At 46.3% G+C, this 21537-nt stretch overlaps 1 protein-coding gene across 2 annotated transcripts in view; it reads right to left on the bottom strand.

Moving 5' to 3' along the window:
* Positions 1 to 7920, bottom strand: part of LOC139265221 (sodium- and chloride-dependent neutral and basic amino acid transporter B(0+)-like) — a 115115-nt gene extending 107195 nt beyond the window's left edge. The window contains exons 1-2 of one of the 2 annotated variants that reach the window (XM_070882146.1): positions 7821 to 7920; positions 7446 to 7604 (exon numbers count right to left, since the gene is read on the bottom strand). In XM_070882146.1, coding sequence (XP_070738247.1) covers positions 7446 to 7604; positions 7821 to 7920 — 259 coding nt within the window. The remainder of the gene's footprint in view (positions 1 to 7445; positions 7605 to 7820) is intronic. The other variant, XM_070882147.1, reaches the window with a different exon arrangement.
* Between the last annotated feature and the right edge of the window lie 13617 nt (positions 7921 to 21537).

Below are 21537 nucleotides of genomic sequence, written 5' to 3'. Positions count from 1 at the left end.
ATAATGCTGGCCTAATGAAAAACATTGCAATGCACAATGTGTTGATGGTCATGAAATGTGATGTCTGCGATGATCTTGATAGCAGTGGTGCTTTTGTCGTGCATACGCTGTGTGTAGCGCTGGACGCACCTTGTGACTGTAGCGCCCCCTTCGCCTCTAATAACCTCATTTGTGCTTTGCAGCTCAGCCATCAGCGCAGCCCCAGGCAAGACGGTGGGCCAGAAGGTGGGGGTGCGGGGCTGGACTCGCCGGACAATCCTACATCTGCTGAGGAGCTCTGATTCTCGCCCGTCAATCCGCTGGGTCTGTTCTCTACGGATGAGAGTGCAGACTTCAAGGAACCTTCATCGCACGTTCCAGAAGCCATTCCACCCCAAGGCCATCTAGTGCTCGTCCGGTCATTCCCGCCTCCACTCTAGAGGTACCGGCCCCAAGCATCTCGCCACAGGGCACCCCATTTGTCCCCAGGACGGCGCCGACCCCACGGAGGTTTCATGGACACAGCGGGTCTGGTCCATGAGCGCGGCATGAGAGCGGAGAGATGGTACAGTTATCCAGGAAGACTGTAGACATTGGTGACCAGCATCTCAATGCATTGGGTGGAATATCCCAACAGCTGGCCACCATGATTATGTTCTGCGGATGGCGGAGCCCTGGAAGCGATAGCCAGGAACACTGCTGGCACAGGCCTCCCAGTGGTCCCGGAGCGCAGCACTCCACCCCTAGATTCCGCACCACCACTGCGAACAACAGATGAGAGGCAGGACCAAGATCCTGCTTCTGCATCAGAGAATGTTGCCGCCTCGGCACCCCCTGCTCCCGTACCCATGCAACCACTGCATCTGCCTTCATCCCCCCCCAATGAGGCACCACCTGAGGAGCTCTTCGGTCAGGCGGCATGGAGTGAGGAAGGGAAGGGGTAGAGGTGGGGAGAAGAAGGGGAAGGAGGAAGGAAAGTGAGGCGCATGTCCGCAGGTTATATCTCCATCTGGGTGTTTGCAATTTGTTGTAATGTATGGGGGGAGGGGCCACCCTCCTGCTTTGCACTTGTATTCTGTGTTGCTGGACATAGAAACATAGACATTTACAGCGCAGAAGGAGGTCATTTCGGCCCATCGTGTCCACGCCGGCTGACAAAGAGCTGCAAGGCCCTTGGTCTGCAGCCCTAAAGGTGACATATAAACCTATGAACAATGATAGAAAGGCAGCGAGCACCCAGCCCAACCAGTCCACCTCACACAACTGCGACACCCCTTATAGTGAAACATTCTACACTCCACCCCAACCGGAGCCATGTGATCTCCTGGGAAAGGCAAAAACCAGATAAAAACCCAGGCCAATTTATGGAGAGAAAATGTGGGAAAATTTCTCTCCGACCCATCCAGGCGATCAAAACAAGTCCAGGAGATCACCCTGGCCGTATTCGATTCCCTGCAGTATTATCATTATATCTGCGCCGTCCAATAAAAGGTCATCCAGTCTAATCTCAATTACCTGCTCTGCGTCCTTAACCCTGCAGGTTACGGCACTTTAAGTGCCCATTCAACCATCTCTTAAAAATGGTGAGGGTTTCTGCACCCACCACTCTTCCAGGCAGTGAGTTCCATATCCCCACAACTCTCTACGTAAAGAAGCCTCCCCCTCAAATCCCCTCTAAACCTTCCACCAATCACCTTTAATTCTATGCCCCCTCGTAATAGATCCTTGCACCAATGGAAATAGGCCCTTACTATCCACTATGTCCAGGCCCCTCAATATTTTGTACACCTCAATGAGGTCTCCTCTCAACCTCCTCTGTTCCAATGAGAAAAAACCCAGCCTATCCAATCTGTCTTCATAACTAAGATTCTCCATTCCAGGCAGCATCCTAATAAATTTCCTCTGCACCCTCTCTAGTGCAATCACATCCTTCCTATAATACGGCGACCATTTGATTGATGTTAATGGTGGAAAAAGTCGGGTGTGGGCAGGGGTGGGGTGTTTTTGCTCGTGATACTTATGATTTAAGACCAACGTTGGTATAAAAATTTTTTTATTGAACATAACCTTGTTGCGCATTGTCTCAGATAGCTGGACCATTACACACTGGTGATTCTTTAATATGAAATGATTAAATAAAACTTAACTTCAATCAACTTAAACTTTAACTGGCAACAAGGTGATGGCCACCATTGATGTCTGAGCTGCACACACACACCAGTGTGTCAGCATTGTCACTCACAGCAACGTTCTTTCAGGCAAATCGTTCAGATATCAGCTCCTCACGTAAGAGTGTTGCAGCTATGTAGCCACCACGGGCCCTTTCCTGCGGTCTGGAGGGAGGCGTGGATATGGTTGCATAGCCAGCCTGATTGTCTGGCCCTAGGTCAGCGTCCAGCCCCTCGTCCTCCTCTTCCTCTCTCTCCTGAGGTGGAGCATCAGTCCCTTCTGACAATTCTTGGCCCCTCCTGATAGCCAGGTTGTGCAGCATGGAGCACACGACCACGAATTTACCTACTTGCTCAGGGTTCTATTGTCGCTCCCCTCCTGAGTGGTCCAGACATCTGAAGCACTGCTTGGGCACAGTTATTGATTTCTGGACCACATTGCATGTGTCTCTGTGGCTCTGGTTGTATCGCTTCTCGGCCTCGGTGTGGGTGTCACACAGGAGGGTCATCAGACAGGTGGCTAGGCCATATCAGTTATCACCAAGCATCCAGCATTGTCCTTGTGGCTGACTCTTAAACATGTCAGAGACAGCGCTCTCACGCAGGATGTAAGCCTCATCGAAGCTGCCCGGACATTTGGCATTCACTGTCATTATGATCTGGTTGTGGTCGACAACTAGTTGGACCTTCAGGGAGTGAAATCCTTTACTGTTACGAAAAAGCTCTGGGTCCTGAGAAAGTGCCCACCTGGCGATGCGAGTGCACTGTATTGCTCCCTGCACCCTGGGGAACTTAGCAATGCAGTAGAATGCTCCAGCCCTGTCAGTCTGAGCCTCCGTGGTCATGGGGAAGCTGCTAAAGTCCATCCTTCACGTGTACAGGGCCTCCGTGACCCGTCTAATGCAGAGACAGAGGGGAAATCTCGACTGCGGAGACCCAAAAGGAACAGGACGAGTAGAAAGACAATGCTGCAGTGACCTTGATCTCGAGCAACACTGATGTCCTGATGGCAGGCTGCATATGTGGCCTGATGAGCTCACATATTTCATTGATCACCACCTTGTGGAAGTGCAGTCTCCGAAGGCAGGTGTGCTCGGACATGTGGAGGTAAGACCTCTTTTCCCTGTGAGTGTGGGGTATACATGCTCTGAACCTCCTCCTCATTCTTGCACATCTTAAATTGGGCACATAATGATGTGCATCACACATTGAGCCATCTGCACTCTGCAGCATCTGTGTATTAATCAATGTAGGCTGAGAAATGGTTGGCCCCATTGCAATGAAAGTATAATAGCGATTGATCAGAAGCAATAATTTCCTCACTAAAATACACCTACAGTAAAACCCAATAGTCCAGAGTCTGAAAATACGTCTGTTGAGATGGTCACTTCACCTGAGAAGAACTCCAGAGTCAATCCAAATTCCCCGAAGTTGAAGCAGCCTTTTGAATGAAGCGCCCTCTGATTTTAAAAATGGCACCCACACTGCTGGCTTTAATTCAGACCAGTTCCACTTTTTCCGGGCGTTTTTTTGGACGAGCGATATTGTGGGCGAGATGTGTGTGAGGTGGTGAAAGTGATGCTGGGCGATCTCCTGTGCTTTAGTTTCGGCAAATGTGATCTTTACGACAAAAAAAGTTGGGCAGGCGGTATTATTGAATCTCGCCATTAATTACATGCGGAAAGTAATGCTGGGCAGTATTATGGGCGTTGATTTCGCCCAGTCTGATGATTCCGCCCCAAAAAAGTGGGCGGACGGTATTATTTTTTCCCAGCATTACGCACATGGGGAAAGTAACGCTCGGCAATAAGTGTCTGAAAAATGCCCATCGGTTTCCATTTTGTGGCTAAATGGGTAATATCTGACTATTATATGTCATTTCAGCGGTAAAATGGATGCTAAGTGGGCGTTATGCATGCAGAAATAGGGGAAAATCTAGCCCCAGGACTCTCAACTTTTATGCCACAAGCTCCTTCCATGCTGCAAATGGGGATCTGTGTGACATTAGCCAGGGATTCAGTCCAGGCCCATATTCACCAGGTAATGGATGTTCTCTTTAGGAAAGCTGGAGAATTCATACCTTTTGGTGAGACACCAAGGCAGCAGCATGACAATTCCTTACAACTATTTTGTTGAAACAATAATCAAGTAAGACCTCCCTGCTCCCATACTCAAATCCCCTAGCTATGAAGGCTAACATGCCATTTGCCTTCTTCACCGCCTGCTGAACCTGCATGCCAATTTTCAATGACTGATGTACCATGACACCCAGGTCTCGCTGCACCTCCCCTTTTACTAATCTGTCATCATTCAGATAATATTCTGCCTTTGTGTTTTTGCCACTAAAGTGGATAACCTCACATTTATTCACATTATACTGCATCTGCCACACGTTTGCCCACTCACCTAACCTGTCCAAGTCACCCTGCAGCCTTTTAGCGTCCTCCTCACAGCTCACACTGCCACCCAGCTTAGTGTCATCTGCAAACTTAGAGATATTACACTCAATTCCCTCATCCAAATCATGAATGTATATTGTAAATAGCTGGGGTCCCAGCACTGAGCCCTGCGGCACTCCACTAGTCACTGCCTGCCATTCTGAAAAGGACCCGTTTATCCCGACTCTCTGCTTCCTGTCTGCCAAACAGTTCTCTATCCACGTCAGTACATTACCCCCAATATCATGTTCTTTAATTTTGCACACCAATCTCTTGTGCGGGACCTTGTCAAAAGCCTTTTGAAAGTCCAAATACACCACATCCACTGGTTCTCCCTTATCCACTCTACATAGGCTCAATATTAATGGGGCATTAAAACCTTACAATCTCTCAAAACTAAGGAGGTAATTAATCAACAGGTCCCATTCATACATTAACATTTCTTTAATGAGTGACTATGAGGACTCATCTGATAGCTCAGACCGCCTCTGATCACCGTGCTTCCCCTGGATGTCTAGACAATCCTTCCTGTGAACTATTCCAGAGCGTCTCCTGGGAGTCTCCTGAGGACCAGTGCCACGAAAGGTTATTGGCTGCACTCATGGACTAAGAGCCTTTGTCCTATGACAGCTGAGTCCTGGGACTCCATATGATGCTACCCTGAGAGAGAACAACATTATGTCAGTGGACAACTGCTGTGCCAGTGTATTGAGCCTATGTAGAGTGGATAAGGGAGAACCAGTGGATGTGGTGTATTTGGACTCTCAAAAGGCTTTTGACAAGGTCTCGCACAAGAGATTGGTGTGCAAAATTAAAGCACATGGTATTGGGGGTAATATACTGACGTGGATAGAGAACTGTTTGGCAGACAGGAAGCAGAGAGTCGGGATAAACGGGTCCTTTTCAGAATGGCAGGCAGTGACTAGTGGGGTGCCGCAGGGCTCAGTGCTGGGACCCCAGCTATTTACATTATACATTCATGATTTGGATGAGGGAATTGAGTGTAATATCTCAAAGTTTGCAGATTACACTAAGCTGGGTGGCGGTGTGAGCTGTGAGGAGGACGCTAAAAGGCTGCAGGGTTACTTGGACAGGTTAGGTGAGTGGGCAAACATGTGGCAGATGCAATATAATGTGAATTAATGTGAGGTTATCCACTTTAGTGGCAAAAACACGAAGGCAGAATATTATCTGAATGAGGACAGATTAGTAAAAGGGGAGGTGCAGCGAGACCTGGGTGTCATGGTACATCAGAAATTGAAAATTGGCATGCAGGTTCAGCAGGCAGTGAAGAAGGCGAATGGTATGTTAGCCTTCATAGCTAGGGGATTTGAGTATGGGAGCAGGGAGGTCTTACTGCAGTTGCACAGGGCCTTAGTGAGGCCTCACCTGGAATATTGTATTCAGCTTTGGTCTCCTAATCTGAGGAAGGACGTTCTTGCTATTGAGGGAGTGCAGCGAATGTTCACCAGACTGATTCCCGGGATGGCAGGACTGACATATGAGGAGAGACTGGATCGACTGGGCCTGTGTTCACTGGAGTTTAGAAGGATGAGAGGGGATCTCATAGAAACATATAAAATTCTGACGGAACTGGACAGGATAGATGCAGGAAGAATGTTTCCGATGTTGTGGAAGTCCAGAACCAGGGGACATAGTCTAAGGATAAGGGGTAAGCCATATAGGACTGAGATGAGGAGAAACTTCTTCACTCAGAGAGTTGTTAATCTGTGGAATTCCCTACGGCAGAGAGTTGGTGATGCCGGTTCATTGGATATATTCAAGAGGGAGTTAGATATGGCTCTTATGGCTAAAGGGATCAAGTGGTATGGAGAGAAAGCAGGAAAGGTGAATGATCAGCCATGATCTTATTGAATGGTGGTGCAGGCTCGAAGGGCCGAATGGCCTACTCCTGCACCTATTTTCTATGTTTCTATGTTTCTATGTTCAACCCTTGGGGTGCTCATGGCAACTGGAAAGGGGAAAGGTTGGCCATCGCGGCTGGGGGGAGAGAGAGGACATCATGGCTGGAGGGAGAGAGGCCATCAGGGCTGGAGTGAGAGATGTCACTGATTGGGAGGAGGGAGAGAGGGGCTTCGATGGGCAGAGGGGATGCTGAAGGCTTCCTTGAAGGTTAGGGGTAGAACTCCTGATACTCCTGGCCCACAAGGAGTGGTGAGGAAGGCACTTACATTGTAGACCTGACAGCTCCCGCCTCCTTTTTGTTGCAGGATTTCCTGATCCCTGGGAAATGGAAGCACATGCAGCAGCAGTTCATTTAAAATCAGGCTCCTTATTGCACTGTAGGAGCCCAATTTTAATATGCTAATGATGTGCCCCACCTCTCCACAGCAGGACATTTGGACAGCCCGATATTTGCCACCGTAAAAAAGGTTAGGTGCGTTTTTCCTGCATTTGACGGTTTAACCGCAAACCGCCCGACCTTTTGCCATCCATCGTGGGAGGGTTAATATCGAGGTCGATGTTTCCATGAATTCATTTTTTATTTAAACTTCTCAATTGAAGGCTGTGGCCTCTGGTTCTACTGTAAGGTAAGGAAATCATGAAAACACTCTTTAAGTGCAGTGGTTCTGGTACTGGACTAGGAGCGTACAGTTCACCAGTTCAAATCCCATCAAACTGAATTTAATAAATCTGGGAACCTGTGGGCTGGAACTAAAAATGCCAATAACAGGTGATGGAGTGTTGTAAAAACCCAACTGGGTCACTAATGTGGAGCTGAAAAGTTCACTTCCACCCCTACCTGGTCTGACCTACACATGACTCCAGTCCCACACCATGTGCTTATCTCTTTATTTCTGCCTTTCTCTCCCCTATATTATGGATTTTACTACAATACCTCCTCCATTTCTGTAAGCCAGGTAAGGGAATCGCCAGACATTGCCCAGACCCACAGCACTGCCGATCATTGAGAGCAAGTAGTCAGTTTTCGAGGACCAGTTGCCTCTCTCCACATTCTCGTCACTTTTACCCACATGTTCATAGCGGGCAGCCTGGGGAAAGACAGAAAATGGTCGACTCAGAAGTTAGACTTTGTCAGACTAGAACGCAAGCAAAAAGTTACGTTTTCACCCACTATAGAAACACTGTGTTCTCCATTTAGCAGCGATCGGTTGGTAGTTTGGAAATATGCCGAACCCCACAGAGAGCCTCTACAATTCACAACAACCAAAATCCCCAAATCATCAGCACCTCTCAGGGTTTTACATGAGTTTACTGTCATGTTTTGATAAAATACTCACTGTGTCCTGGGGAGGGTGTGTTTGGTGGATATTCTGTGGGAACCCAGATAAAGACAATTCTTTCTGGTCCATTTCAGGACAATGATGAACGAATCTTCTACTTGCTCAGGGGTTGGATGCAAACCTTGAGGACACTGTTGTCCAGAAGTCTTCGAACTTTGTACTGCTCCGGGATTCTTGTTAAGGATGATTCAGCTCCACACCAGGCAATGATACTTCTACACTCAGAAGCCAGTCCCTTACGCTGTTTAAAAGCAGTTTAGCTCTGTTTACTCATGGTCTGCTGACACCCAGCATCCCAGAGTATTTCTGTTGTTAATTAGTCAATTTCCAGACTAAACATTAATATTGCAGGTTATTTGCAATAGTTTCTGAGCATGCAGTACCAAAGTGCAATTATTTTGCATCTACAGGTTTGACAAAAACTGCATTTTAAAGGGGTCAGCACCAAGTGCACCTGCACCAATCAGGCAATGCAGAAATCTGCATGTGTTTGCTCAAAAATGGGAGAATCTGTTCTAATGACAGAAACTTGAAGATAATCCACTGGTTCCTGAGTTTATTTTACACTTTTAAATAATATTTTGAATATTTAGTTATACAGGTTGAACCACCCTTGTCCAGAACTCCCTTATCCAGAAGCACCCCTCATCCAGAACCATTCCCGGCCACCAGGTGACGCATGCGCAGAACTCCGACATGAACAAATTGAAGTCCTTCTTCGCTGCCGACTCCCACAATCGCTGGCCTGACCCTGTGATCCACCACCCCCCCATCCCCCGCCGCCCCCCCCCATGATCTTTCTGCTGCACTCCCAGCCCCAAGCCAGCCAGTCCCGATATTCCCTTGCTCATTATCTGTACCATCCAATTTAACATGACCACCCCTCATCCGCAAAATCCCTTATCCAGGACAGGCCAGGTCCCGAGGGTTCCGGATAAGGGAGACTCAACCTGTATTGAGACTGTCAGTTCCAAGTGGTCTCATACCCAATGCAAATTAACAGACTGAGGTCAGTTCAGCTGCACCTGTGGGGTTTATGTGTGGTCACAGTCACACAGGATGTGCAGTGTCACTGCACTATTAGCACTGAAGGTGTCCTTAACACGAGCAAAGAGAAATTACTGTCAGTAATATTAGCAGACAGACGATTAACAAGTTCAGATGAGATGCCTCTATCTGCTCTAATAGTGGAGGTGTTAACCCTTTAAAATTAACAGTTAATGTCTCCATTAAAACACCAGAAAGAAGAATGTGATCTCAATACATTCAATGTTCATTCACTAATATCATCAACAGTATTTGCTAATCTAATGAGCGATGGATTGTGTGTTCAATGAAGAGATTTAATTGGGTATAACAGAGATCAGAATTCCTGTTTTAATCCTCTTCTTCCAGGAGATGAAAATCTGGCCTTTGGAGCTGGTTTTTAACTGTTCAAATGGCAATTTTTAAAATTCCACTCCCACCTACAAAATACATCTGAGATACAAGAGGACTGAGAAACAAGATAAATAATTGACAATTTAATTCATTATATTCAGGTAAATGTGTAAATTTACAAACCCCGTCTGCCCAGGGAAGTGGGAAGTTCTCTGAATCTGCTGCAGAATAAAATGTCTCATCATGTGGCAGGTTTTTAATGGGACGATCAATAAGGGAGTATTTTGCCTCTCTCTTCACAAGAGGCCTCAGAGTTTGAGCAATATAATTGTGAAGTGTTTGGTGACTGTAGTGCTGACTGGTATGAAGAACGGTCAGAATTCCAGCACTTATTCCTTAAAAGGCAGAAACCACTGATAACCTAAACGCAGTAATGAAAAATACAGACCATAATAAACAAAATTTCAAAGTGAGCAAAGAAAAGGTTTGGTCCCTTATGGAAAGAAACCAGAGGGTGCTTTGTTCCAAAGTAGAAAGGTTTTATTAAGAACTTACACTATATGTAGTAAAGATGTTAAAATACAAGAGTACAATTATAACAGACTAAAGACGCTCGGATGCAACCTGGCAAAGCTTAACATTGACACAGTTCCGAGGTGCACTGTCAAAAGGCCCTGTGATAACACTTGAGCGGTCTAGTCTCGCTCTGAGAACGTTGTAACATCTCAGCATAAGGTCCGGACTTATATACACATTACAATCGCCCATCATTCTGCTGAACCTTGAGCCCTGCTCCCTCCCTTTGTCGGCCCGCACATCAATCATTCTGTCTCAGGCTCTGCTGACTTCAACACATTCCACAAAAAGGCAGGAACAGACAACTAACGGTTTCCCAAGCCTTGAGCCAAGCAACACGAGATAACAATGGAGATGGGGTTGGAGGTAATTCTAATAGAAAAGAGCATGTAGGTTGGGTTTCGGGAGGGTTGTTAAAATCAGCGGAAATGGCAGCGCGTCTGGAAGCCGGCTCCAAATTCTGGGTTCAACTCTGGGTGCAATCCCTTCCGGAGAGCTAGGTTTCTGCTTATATTTAAATGAGGTAATTTTAATGAGATTTTGACCAGCATTTAAATCTAATAGCACATGCACAGGTTTCCTGGGCTCCCTGAAAGTTGTCATTTAAAGGAGAGCGAGAAGATACAAGATACGAGAAGGTCTCCTTCTGTGCTGCACTATTCTTTGATCCTATGATTCTATAAGATTGTATGGCAATTCATAGGGCTAATTAAAAGTCACGGATACAGACATCAATAATTACTCAGCTGCTTTCAAACCTCCCACTAGGAAAGCATTTGTTGCGAGTACTTGTGTTGTGAGGCTAAGTTGTGAAATTTGGAGGCATTGAGACTTACAACATCAGTAAGGGTGGCACCATGGCTGCCTTAGATTGACCTTGTACGAGGAGCAAAATGACCACCAGCAGCAGCAAAGGCCCAATGTGGAGACACCTGCAGGTGGTCGTCAGAGAGGGGACCAGCAAAGGGGTACAGCTCATAGGAAGCACTGCCCACAATACAGGGTCTACAGGCAGAGGCTGAGCTTCCTAGATATGCTGGAACAACAGTTGTCACATCAGGTAGCGGCAGACAACTACAGCCTCCAAGAAGAAGAGCTGCTCCCTGTTGGACATTAATGAGGCTGTCAAACTCACCACTGCCCTCAACTTCTTGCCTCCAGATCCTTCCCGGGCCCTGCCAGAAACATATCCAGGTTCTCCCAGAGACTTCTGGCTTGTTTTCCTGACCGGCAATTATGTCCACTTTGCCTGCGATGAAACCAACCGAATGAGCGGGTGCTCGTTCTGGCTGGCTTCCAACAGGTGCAGGGTGTCTGCAGACATGTGGTAATCCACACACCCGCAGAGCAGCCAGGAGTATTCTTCAACGGCAAGCGATTCCACTCCATCAATGTGCAGCTGGTGTGCAACAAGCAAAAGATATTTCTGTAGGTGTGCACAAGATTCATGGTGTCTATCATAAACTTTTCAACCTGAGACAATCTAAGCTCTTTGGATATGCAAGCAAAATGAAGGGGTGGCTGCTAGAAGACAAAGGATACCCCCTTCAAACTGAGCTGATGACACCCTTGAGGAATCCAACCAATCAAGCCCAAGAACAGTAAAACAATAGCTATATGACCACCAGATGTGCGATCGAACAAGCCATCAGCATGCTCAAGATGCGCTTCAGGTGCCTGGGTAGATCTGTAGGCACCCTCCAGTACACACCAGCAAGAATGGTTGTGGTGCGTCCTGCACAACATTACGCACCTCAAGGTTTGAACCTGCGGGAGGAACAAGGCGTTAAGTGCAAATCATCTGCGGACAAATCCGAGGAGGAGGAGAGGGAGGCAGAGGAGGATGAAGATGAAGATGAAGACACCACACCAGCCGCTCATATTGCTGTCCGGGAAGCCAGGGATTAATATTAAGATGTGCATGACGCAAGGCCTCAATATCACTATTAGTTTGCCATTAGGAAATACGTCTGGTTGGAATGCCAGGCTCTACTTCATGTTCCTTGGTCTCCCTTTCATCTTCATTGTTTTCTAGAATACATCCCGTCTTGGCTACATTGTTGTTATCTAATCCAAATTCTTCACCTCCAAACTTGTGATCAGAACCCTCTTCAAAATCTTCACTTTATTGTCTTAAAGTTGTGCTGTTAAGGTCTTGACTCATCCTCCTCCTTTGTTCCCTAACCCTCTAAAACTTCAAACCTGTCTTCATTTTGATTCAAAGCAGTCAGAGGCTGGCCGGGAAGCTAGCGATTCCCTTATTATTTAAAGGTTAATTTTTTCATTTCCACTGGACCGATGTAACTATCACATCCTATGGCCACTCTCCCCCACATTGCACATCCCCAATGGTTCCCATAAATTCATGTCTTCCCGTTCATTGATGAGCAACTGAAATGGCGAATTGCCAGCCAGCAACCAAGAATGGGCAACAAGGAAAGTGGTGCAAAGTAATACATTGTATATGATTCTACTACAGATGGCAACTTAACAGCATAACATTTTATCAAGCACCCATGTGCATACAAAAGCAAAATGATGAATTAGCTAGTGAATTGGCTATGATAGATTGGCAAATGATATTTAAGGGGTTGACTGTGGATGGGCAATGGCAGACATTTAGAGACCGCATGGATGAAATACAACAATTGTACATTCCTGTCTGGCGTAAAAATAAAAAAGGGAAGGTGGCTCAACCGTGGCTATCAAGGGAAATCAGGGATAGTATTAAAGCCAAGGAAGTGGCATACAAATTGGCCAGAAATAGCAGCGAACCTGGGGACTGGGAGAAACTTAGAACTCAGCAGAGGAGGACAAAGGGTTTGATTAGGGCAGGGAAAACGAGAAGCTTGCAGGGAACATTAAGACGGATTGCAAAAGTTTCTATAGATATGTAAAGAGAAAAAGGTTAGTAAAGACAAACGGAGGTCCCCTGCAGTCAGAATCAGGGGAAGTCATAACGGGGAACAAAGAAATGGCAGACCAATTGAACAAGTACTTTGGTTCGGTATTCACTAAGGAGGACACAAACAACCTTCCGGATATAAAAGGGGTCAGAGGGTCTAGCAAGGAGGAGGAACTGAGGGAAATCCTTATTAGTCGGGAAATTGTGTTGGGGAAATTGATGGGATTGAAGGCCGATAAATCCCCAGGGCCTGATGGACTGCATCCCAGAGTACTTAAGGAGGTGGCCTTGGATATAGCGGATGCATTGACAGTCATTTTCCAACATTCCATTGACTCTGGATCAGTTCCTATGGAGTGGAGGGTAGCCAATGTAACCCCACTTTTTAAAAAAGGAGGGAGAGAGAAAACAGGGATTTATAGAACGGTCAGCCTGACCTCAGTAGTGGGTAAAATGATGGAATCAATTATTAAGAATGTCATAGCAGCGCATTTGGAAAGAGGTGACATGATAGGTCCAAGTCAGCATGGATTTGTGAAAGGGAAATCATGCTTGACAAATCTTCTGGAATTTTTTGAGGATGTTTCGAGTAGAGTGGACAAGGGAGAACCAGTTGATGTGGTATATTTGGACTTTCAGAAGGCTTTCGACAAGGTCCCACACAAGAGATTAATGTGCAAAGTTTAAGCACATGGGATTGGGGGTAGTGTGCTGACATGGATTGAGAACTGGTTGTCAGACAGGAAGCAAAGAGTAGGAGTAAATGGGTACTTTTCAGAATGGCAGGCAGTGACTAGTGGGGTACCGCAAGGTTCTGTGCTGGGGCCTCAGCTGTTTACACTGTACATTAATGATTTAGACGAGGGGATTAAATGTAGTATCGCCAAATTTGCGGATGATACTAAGTTGGGTGGCAGTGTGAGCTGCGAGGAGGATGCTATGAGGCTGCAGAGTGACTTGGATAGGTTAGGTGAGTGGGCAAATGCATGGCAGATGAAGTATAATGTGGATAAATGTGAGGTTATCCACTTTGGTGGTAAAAACAGAGAGACAGACTATTATCTGAATGGTGACAGATTAGGAAAAGGAGAGGTGCAACGAGACTTGGGTGTCATGGTACATCAGTCATTGAAGGTTGGCATGCAGGTACAGCAGGCGGTTAAGAAAGCAAATGGCATGTTGGCCTTCATAGCGAGGGGATTTGAGTACAGGGGCAGGGAGGTGTTGCTACAGTTGTACAGGGCCTTGGTGAGGCCACACCTGGAGTATTGTGTACAGTTTTGGTCTCCTAACTTGAGGAAGGACATTCTTGCTATTGAGGGAGTGCAGCGAAGGTTCACCAGACTGATTCCCGGGATGGTGGGACTGACCTATCAAGAAAGACTGGATCAACTGGGCTTGTATTCACTGGAGTTCAGAAGAATGAGAGGGGACCTCATAGAAACATTTAAAATTCTGACGGGTTTAGATAGGTTAGATGCAGGAATGTTGGGGAAGTCCAGAACCAGGGGTCACAGTCGAAGGATAAGGGGTAAGCCATTTAGGACCGAGATGAGGAGAAACTTCTTCACCCAGAGAGTGGTGAACCTGTGGAATTCTCTACCACAGAAAGTTGTTGAGGCCAATTCACTAAATATATTCAAAAGGGAGTTAGATGAAGTCCTTACTAGGGGGATCAAGGGGTATGGCGAGAAAGCAGGATGGGGGTACTGAAGTTGCATATTCAGCCATGAACTCATTGAATGGCGGTGCAGGCTAGAAGGGCCGAATGGCCTACTCCTGCACCTATTTTTCTATGTTTCTATGTTTCTAAAATACTGTAGGTGCTGGAAATCTGAAATAAAAAGAGAAAATGCTGGAAATACTCAGCAGGTCAGGCAGCATCTGTGGAGAGAGGGACAGGTTGATCTTCTGACAAAAGTTCATTGACCTGAAATGTTAACTCATGTGCATACCCTTGTTGAAATACAAAGCTTTGCTCTTCTTTTTCTTGCAACTCCTAGGTGGTGCAACCCCTGTGTCTCCATCAGAGGTAGAGGCAGGCTGCTCATTACCTGCTTTGTTTCTGAGATGCCCTTGGACAACTACGTTTGGGTGTTGGAGCCCTTGAGGGTCCTGCCAAAGATTGATCCAGCAGCAGACTCGGCCATCGGGACACGAGGCAGCATGTCATGTAGGGGAGGGCAAGGGGGGAGAAGTGAAAGCTCTTTGAGTGGATTCCCCACTTCCATGTCACCTTTCGCCATTATCACTCTCATGGGCCAGCCGAACTTTGCTGCTAGCACTCTGCTACCACTCTGCTGGCAGCTTGGTGCAGATCAGTGAGGTTGTGTAAGGCCAAGGCTAAGGGATCTGCTGCCCCTCAATGATACACCTTTTCATCGATGGCCCTCGGGGTGCAACATCTGTGTCCAGCTGGGAGGGCTAGGAGAGGGCTGTGCCCTCCGACGCGGATCATCCACAACTGTCCCTACTAGGGGACTACCAGCAATCTCCGCTCTTCCTCATTGTGAAGTGTGAGTCACCAAGTGAAGACACAACTATCTGTCCAACAGGACCCACTGAAGTGTGAGTACCTGAGCTTGTGAATGGTAAGCATGTATCCTGTGATGGTGCACCTCAGAAGGAATCAGCTCGGAGGAGGAATCGTCATCCAGGCGCTCCACCGACTGCTGCTGCATGCTTGAAGGCCCCGGCGGAGAAAAAAGATATGAATTAGTACTGGCGAGGTAAGAATGTAGCAAGATAGCGTCATGAAGATTATCATATTTCACTCATTGCTGAAATCAAGTCAACATGACTGAATGCCGTATGATATGAGGGGGCTTTTAGTTAATTGTATCACCTGGTAACTGGGGGCTCCCCATCTCAACTGCATAATCTGTGGAGGACCATCTCCAGCCCTCTCCCTCGCCCTTCCCAATGAGGGAAAGAACAGAACCATGAGTGAATGTATGGCATACGTTCACTCAATTGTGCAGCGCCTTTGGTGAGGGTGACTATCAGAGGGGTGAAATTTCAGCTGGATGAGGGTGAGTGGCAGTGCTAAACGGATAGATGGGGATGTGGGGAAGTGCAAAGAAAGGGAAGGATGGGTAGGCGTGCCAAGGTGTGAGGAGTGAGGTGATGGAATAAGCTTCCCAAGGCAGAGAGGCATGTGTGATGTGCAAGGCGTGGGCGAATGTGCATCTGTACTGACCTTTCCTGATCTGGTTAGATCATTAAAGCTCTTCCTGCACTAAATCGAGGACTGTGGCACAATGCTCCTGCTGTGGACCTCCTGGGCCACCTCCAGACACGCCTTCTTTATGATAGCAGCAGATTTCTTCCTCCCATTGCTGGTTAAGAGAATCTCTCTGCTGCTCCTGTGAAGGTGTTGATCATAGTCAAAAGGTGTGCTGAGTCAACACTTGTAAATTGGGTGTAGCTCCTAAGGGTATAAAAGTCAACAGTTTTTCAGAGCACAGAGTGATCTGCACAGAGAGGTTTTAAATGGAGTGGAGTTAAACAGAGTTATTGATTCGGGATTTTGGAAAGAGTGGGAATTCGGAGAAAAGGGGAAGATTAATTTAAAAGTTAAAAATAGGTAAGTGATATTTCACAGAGGCAGTGGACCTGCGTGGGAGCAGCAGCGGGAGCTGAGGTGGAGGCAGAGGCTTAAAAGGCAAGGCTCAAAAGGCAACATTCGAAAGGGATATCAGAGTTTAAAAAGTGATGTCGGCACAAGGGAAGTAGCTGATTGGTAAGTGTTTTTTTTCTCTGTTAAGTTAAGGCAGCTTAAATCAGCGGCGGTGAGATACTCCAGGGAGCAGCGCGAGCAGGTTAGTGACTGTGGCAAAGTGGAACTGAGCGACTATATTAGACGTCAGAGGAAAGCAGGGAAGTGATTGGTTGGTGAGTTCTTTCTCCTTTCTTGTTTTTCTTGCTTAATTATTCAACTGTTTTCAAAATAGCAGTAGTGTGTGTTTTACTAAGGATTAGAATTCTGTGGCATTGGTAGTACTAAAAATAAAACTTAATTAATTAATTAAATACATTAAGATGGCAGGACGGGTGATGTATCAGTACTGCAACATGTGGGAGCTGGTGGCCCCCATTGAGGTCCACGGTGGCCACCTCTGAGGTTAGTGTCTTCAGCTCTGCATTGATGAGTTGGAGTCCAAGCTGCAGACACTGCGACACATCAGGGAGCGGGAGAGTTACCTGGACACTGTGTTCCAGGTGGTAGTCACACCCCTTAGGTTAACTAACTCAGATTTGTCTAGCGGTCAAGGACAGGAGGGTGTGACTATAAGCGAGGCAGGTAAGGGGATGCAGAAGGTAGTGATGGAGGAGCCTCGGCCCTTGCTCTTGTCCAACAGGTACGAGATTCTTACTCCCTGTGTGGACGACAGCAAGGACTGCAGGGAGGATGAGCAAACTGACCACAGCACCATGGTACAGGGGGCCATTCAAGCAGGGGGAGTAAAAAGAAACATTGTAGTAGTAGGGGAGAGTATCTTTAGGGGGATAGATACAGTTCTCTGCAGCTGTGAGCGTGAGTCCTGAAGGCTGTGTTGCCTGCCCGGTGCCAGGGTTAAGGAATTCTCCTCAGGACTGGAGAGGAACTTGGAATGGGAGGGGGTGGATGCCAGTTGTCGAGCTCCACGTGGGTACCAAGGACAGATAGGACAGACAAGAAGGTTCTACCAAGGGATTATGAGCAGCTAGGGGCCAAATTAAAAAGCAGAACCACAAAGGTAATAATCTCTGGATTACTACCCGAGCCACGAGCAAATTTATATAGGTTAAATAAGTTCAGAGAGCTAAACTCATGGCTAAAAGACTGGTGTGGGAGAAATGGGTTTTGGTTCCTGGGCACTGGCACCAGTACTGGGCTAAGAGGAAGCTGTTCCGTTGGGATGGACTCCACTTGGAACGTGCTGGGGCTAGGGTCCTGGTGAACCGAATAACTAGGGCGACAGAGAGAGCTTTAAACTAATTAGTGGGGGGGAGGGTTCAGGTGAGCAGAAACCTAAAAGCTCAAAGAACAAGGTGAAGGCAATAGAGCAGGGTAGCATTGAGAGAAACGAAAACCAGAGCGTGACAGGAAGGGACAGAATCTATAAACATAAGAGTGTATCAGAAACTAGGGCCAAGCAGGAGAAAATGGTAAGAAAAGATATTTAAAAGCTCTTTATCTGAATGCATGCAGGATTCGTAACAAATCAGATGAGCTGTCGACAAAGTTACAAATGGGTATGATCTTGTAGCCATAACAAAGACGTGGTTGCAAGGTGATCAGGACTCGGAACTAAACATTCAGGGGTACTTGACAATTTGGAAGGACAGACAGAAAGGAAAAGAAGGTGGTGTAGCTCTGTTGATGAAGGATGGGATCACTGCAATAGTGAGAAACAATATTGGCTCAAATGATCAGGATGTTGAAACAGTTTGTGTGGAGATGAGGAATAATAAGGGGAAAGGTGAGTGTAGTCCAGAACAGTAGCAACTCTGTTGGTCGGAGTATAAACCAATAAATAGTGGGGCTTGTAACCTAGGAGCTAAATTAAAAAGTAGGACCTCAAAAGTAGTAATCTCGGGATTGCTACCAGTGCCACGTGCTAGTCAGAGTTGGAATCGCAGGATAGCACAGATGAATACGTGGCTTGAGCAGTGGTGCAGCAGGGAGGGATTCAAATTCCTGGGGCATTGGAACAGGTTCTAGGGGAGGTGGGACCAGTACAAACCGGACGGTCTGCCCTTGGGCAGGACCGGAACCAATGTCCTAGGGGAAGTGTTTGCTAGTGCTGTTGGGGAGGAATTAAACCAATATGGCAGGGGGATGGGAACCAATACAGGGAGACAGAGGGAAACAAAAAGGAGACAAAAACAAAAGACAGAAAGGAGATGAGTAAAAGTGGAGGGCAGAGAAACCCAAGGCAAGAAACAAAAAGGGCCACTGAATATAAAGGGGCTGCAGGAGGGGTCAAAACTAAAAATCATGGTTTAAAAACAAGGATGAAAACACTCTACCTAAATGCTCGCAGCATTCGAAATAAAGTAAATGAGTTGACGGCACAAATCATTACAAATGGATATGATTTGGTGGCCATTATAGAAACATGGTTGCAGGGTGGCCAAGACTGGGAATTAAACATACAGGGGTATCTGACGATTCAGAAAGATAGACAAGAAGGGAAAGGAGGTGGGGTAGCTCTGTTAATAAAAGATGATATCAGGGCAGTTGTGAGGGATGATATTGGCTCCAATGAACAAAATGTTGAATCATTGTGGGTGGAGATTAGAGATAGTAAGGGAAAAAAGTCACTGGTCGGCGTAGTTTATAGGCCCCCAAATAATGTCACGGTGGGGCGGGCAATAATCAAGGGAATAATGGAGGCATGTGAAAAAGGAACGGCAGTAGTCATGGGGGATTTTAACCTACATATCGATTGGTCAAATCAAATCGCACGGGGTAGCCTGGAGGAGGAATTCATAGAATGCATACGGGATTGTTTCTTAGAACAGTATGCAACAGAACCTACGAGGGAGCAAGCCATCTTAGATCTGGTCCTGTGTAATGAGACAGGAATAATAAACGATCTCCCAGTAAAAGATCCTCTCGGAATGAGTGACCACAGTATGGTTGAATTTGTAATACAGATTGAGGGTGAGGAAGTTGTGTCAGAAACGAGCGTACTATGCTTAAACAAAGCGGACTACAGTGGGATGAGGGCAGAGTTGGCTAAAGTAGACTAGAAACAAAGACTAAACGGTGGCACAATTGAGGAACACTAGAGGACTTTTAAGGAGCTGTTTCATAGTGCGCAACAAAAATATATTCCAGTGAAAAAGAAGGGCGGCAAGAGAAGGGTTAACCAGCCGTGGATAACCAAGGAAATAAAGGAGAGTATCAAATCAAAGACCAATGCGTATAAGGTAGCCAAGGTTAGTGGGAAACTACAGGATTGGGAAAATTTTAAACGACAGCAAAGAATGACTAAAAAAGCAATTAAAAAGGGAAGGTAAACTTGCGAAAAACATAAAAACAGATAGTAAAAGCTTTTACAGATATATAAAACGGAAAAGAGTGACTAAAGTAAATGTTGGTCCCTTAGAAGATGAGAAGGGGGATTTAATAATGGGAAATGTGGAAATGGCTGAGACCATAAACAATTATTTTGCTTCGGTCTTCACAGTGGAAGACACAAAAACCATGCCAAAATTTGCAGGCCACAGGAATGTGGGAAGGGAGGACCTTGAGACAATCACTATCACTAGGGGGGTAGTGCTGGACAGGCTAATGGGACTCAAGGTAGACAAGTCCCCTGGTCCTGAGGAAATGCATCCCAGGGTATTAAAAGAGATGGCGGAAGTTATAGCAGATGCATTCGTTATAATCTACCAAAATTCTCTGGACTCTGGGGAGGTACCATCGGATTGGAAAGCAGCTAATGTAATGCCTCTGTTTAAAAAAGGGGGCAGGCAAAAGGCAGGTAACTATAGGCCGGTTAGTTTAACATCTGTAGTGGGGAAAATGCTTGAAACTATCATTAAGGAAGAAATAGAAAGACATCTAGATAGGAATAGTGCAATCAAGCAGATGCAGCATGGATTCATGAAGGGGAAATCATGTTTAACTAATTTACTGGAATTCTTTGAGGATATAACGAGCATGGTGAATAGAGGTATACCGATGGATGTGGTGTATTTAGATTTCCAAAAGGCATTCGATAAGGTGCCACACAAAAGGTTACTGCAGGAGATAGAGGTACGCGGCGTCGGAGGAAATGTATTAGCATGGATAGAGAATTGGCTGGCGAACAGAAAGCAGAGAGTCGGGATAAATGGGTCCTTTTCGGGTTGGAAATCGGTGGTTAGTGGTGTGCCACAGGGATCAGTGCTGGGACCACAACTGTTTACAATATACATAGATGACCTGGAAGAGGGGACAGAGTGTAGTGCAACAAAATTTGCAGATGACACTAAGATTAGTGGGAAAGCGGGTTGTGTAGAGGACACAGAGGCTGCAAGGAGATTTGGATAGGTTAAGCGAATGGGCTAAGGTTTGGCAGATGGAATACAATGTCGGAAAGTGTGAGGTCATCCACCTTGGGGAAAAAAACAGTAAAAGGAAATATTATTTGAATGTGGAGAAATTACAACATGCTGTGGTGCAGAGGGACCTGGGGGTCCTTGTGCATGAATCCCAAAATGTTAGTTTGCAGGTGCAGCAGGTAATCAGGAAGGCGAATGGAATGTTGGCCTTCATTGCGAGAGGTCTGGGGTACAAAAGCAGGGAGGTCCTGCTGCAACTGTATAGGGTATTGGTAAGGCCGAACCTGGAGTACTGCGTGCAGTTTTGGTCACCTTACTTAAGGAAGGATATACTAGCTTTGGAAGGGGTACAGAGACGATTCACTAGGCTGATTCCAGAAATGAGGGGGTTACCTTATGATGATAGATTGAGTAGACTGGGTCTTTACTCGTTGGAGTTCAGAAGGATGAGGGGTGATTTATATAAACATTTAAAATCATGAAAGGGATAGACAAGATAGAGGCAGAGAGGTTGTTTCCACTGGTTGGGGAGACTAGAACTAGAGGGCACAGCCTCAAAATACGGAGGAGCCAATTTAAAACCGAGTTGAGAAGGAATTTCTTCTCCCAGAGGGTTGTGAATCTGTGGAATTCTCTGCCCAAGGAAACAGTTGAGGCTAGCTCATTGAATGTGTTCAAGTCACAGATAGATAGATTTTTAACCAATAAGGGAATTAAGGGTTACGGGGTAAGGGCGGTTAAGTGGAGCTGAGTCCACGGCCAGATCAGCCATGATCTTATTGAAT

The sequence above is a fragment of the Pristiophorus japonicus genome, chromosome 6, assembly GCF_044704955.1.
Source record: "Pristiophorus japonicus isolate sPriJap1 chromosome 6, sPriJap1.hap1, whole genome shotgun sequence".
In the NCBI taxonomy this organism is placed as follows: domain Eukaryota; kingdom Metazoa; phylum Chordata; class Chondrichthyes; family Pristiophoridae; genus Pristiophorus; species Pristiophorus japonicus.
This window is presented reverse-complemented; position numbering and strand designations above follow the sequence as displayed.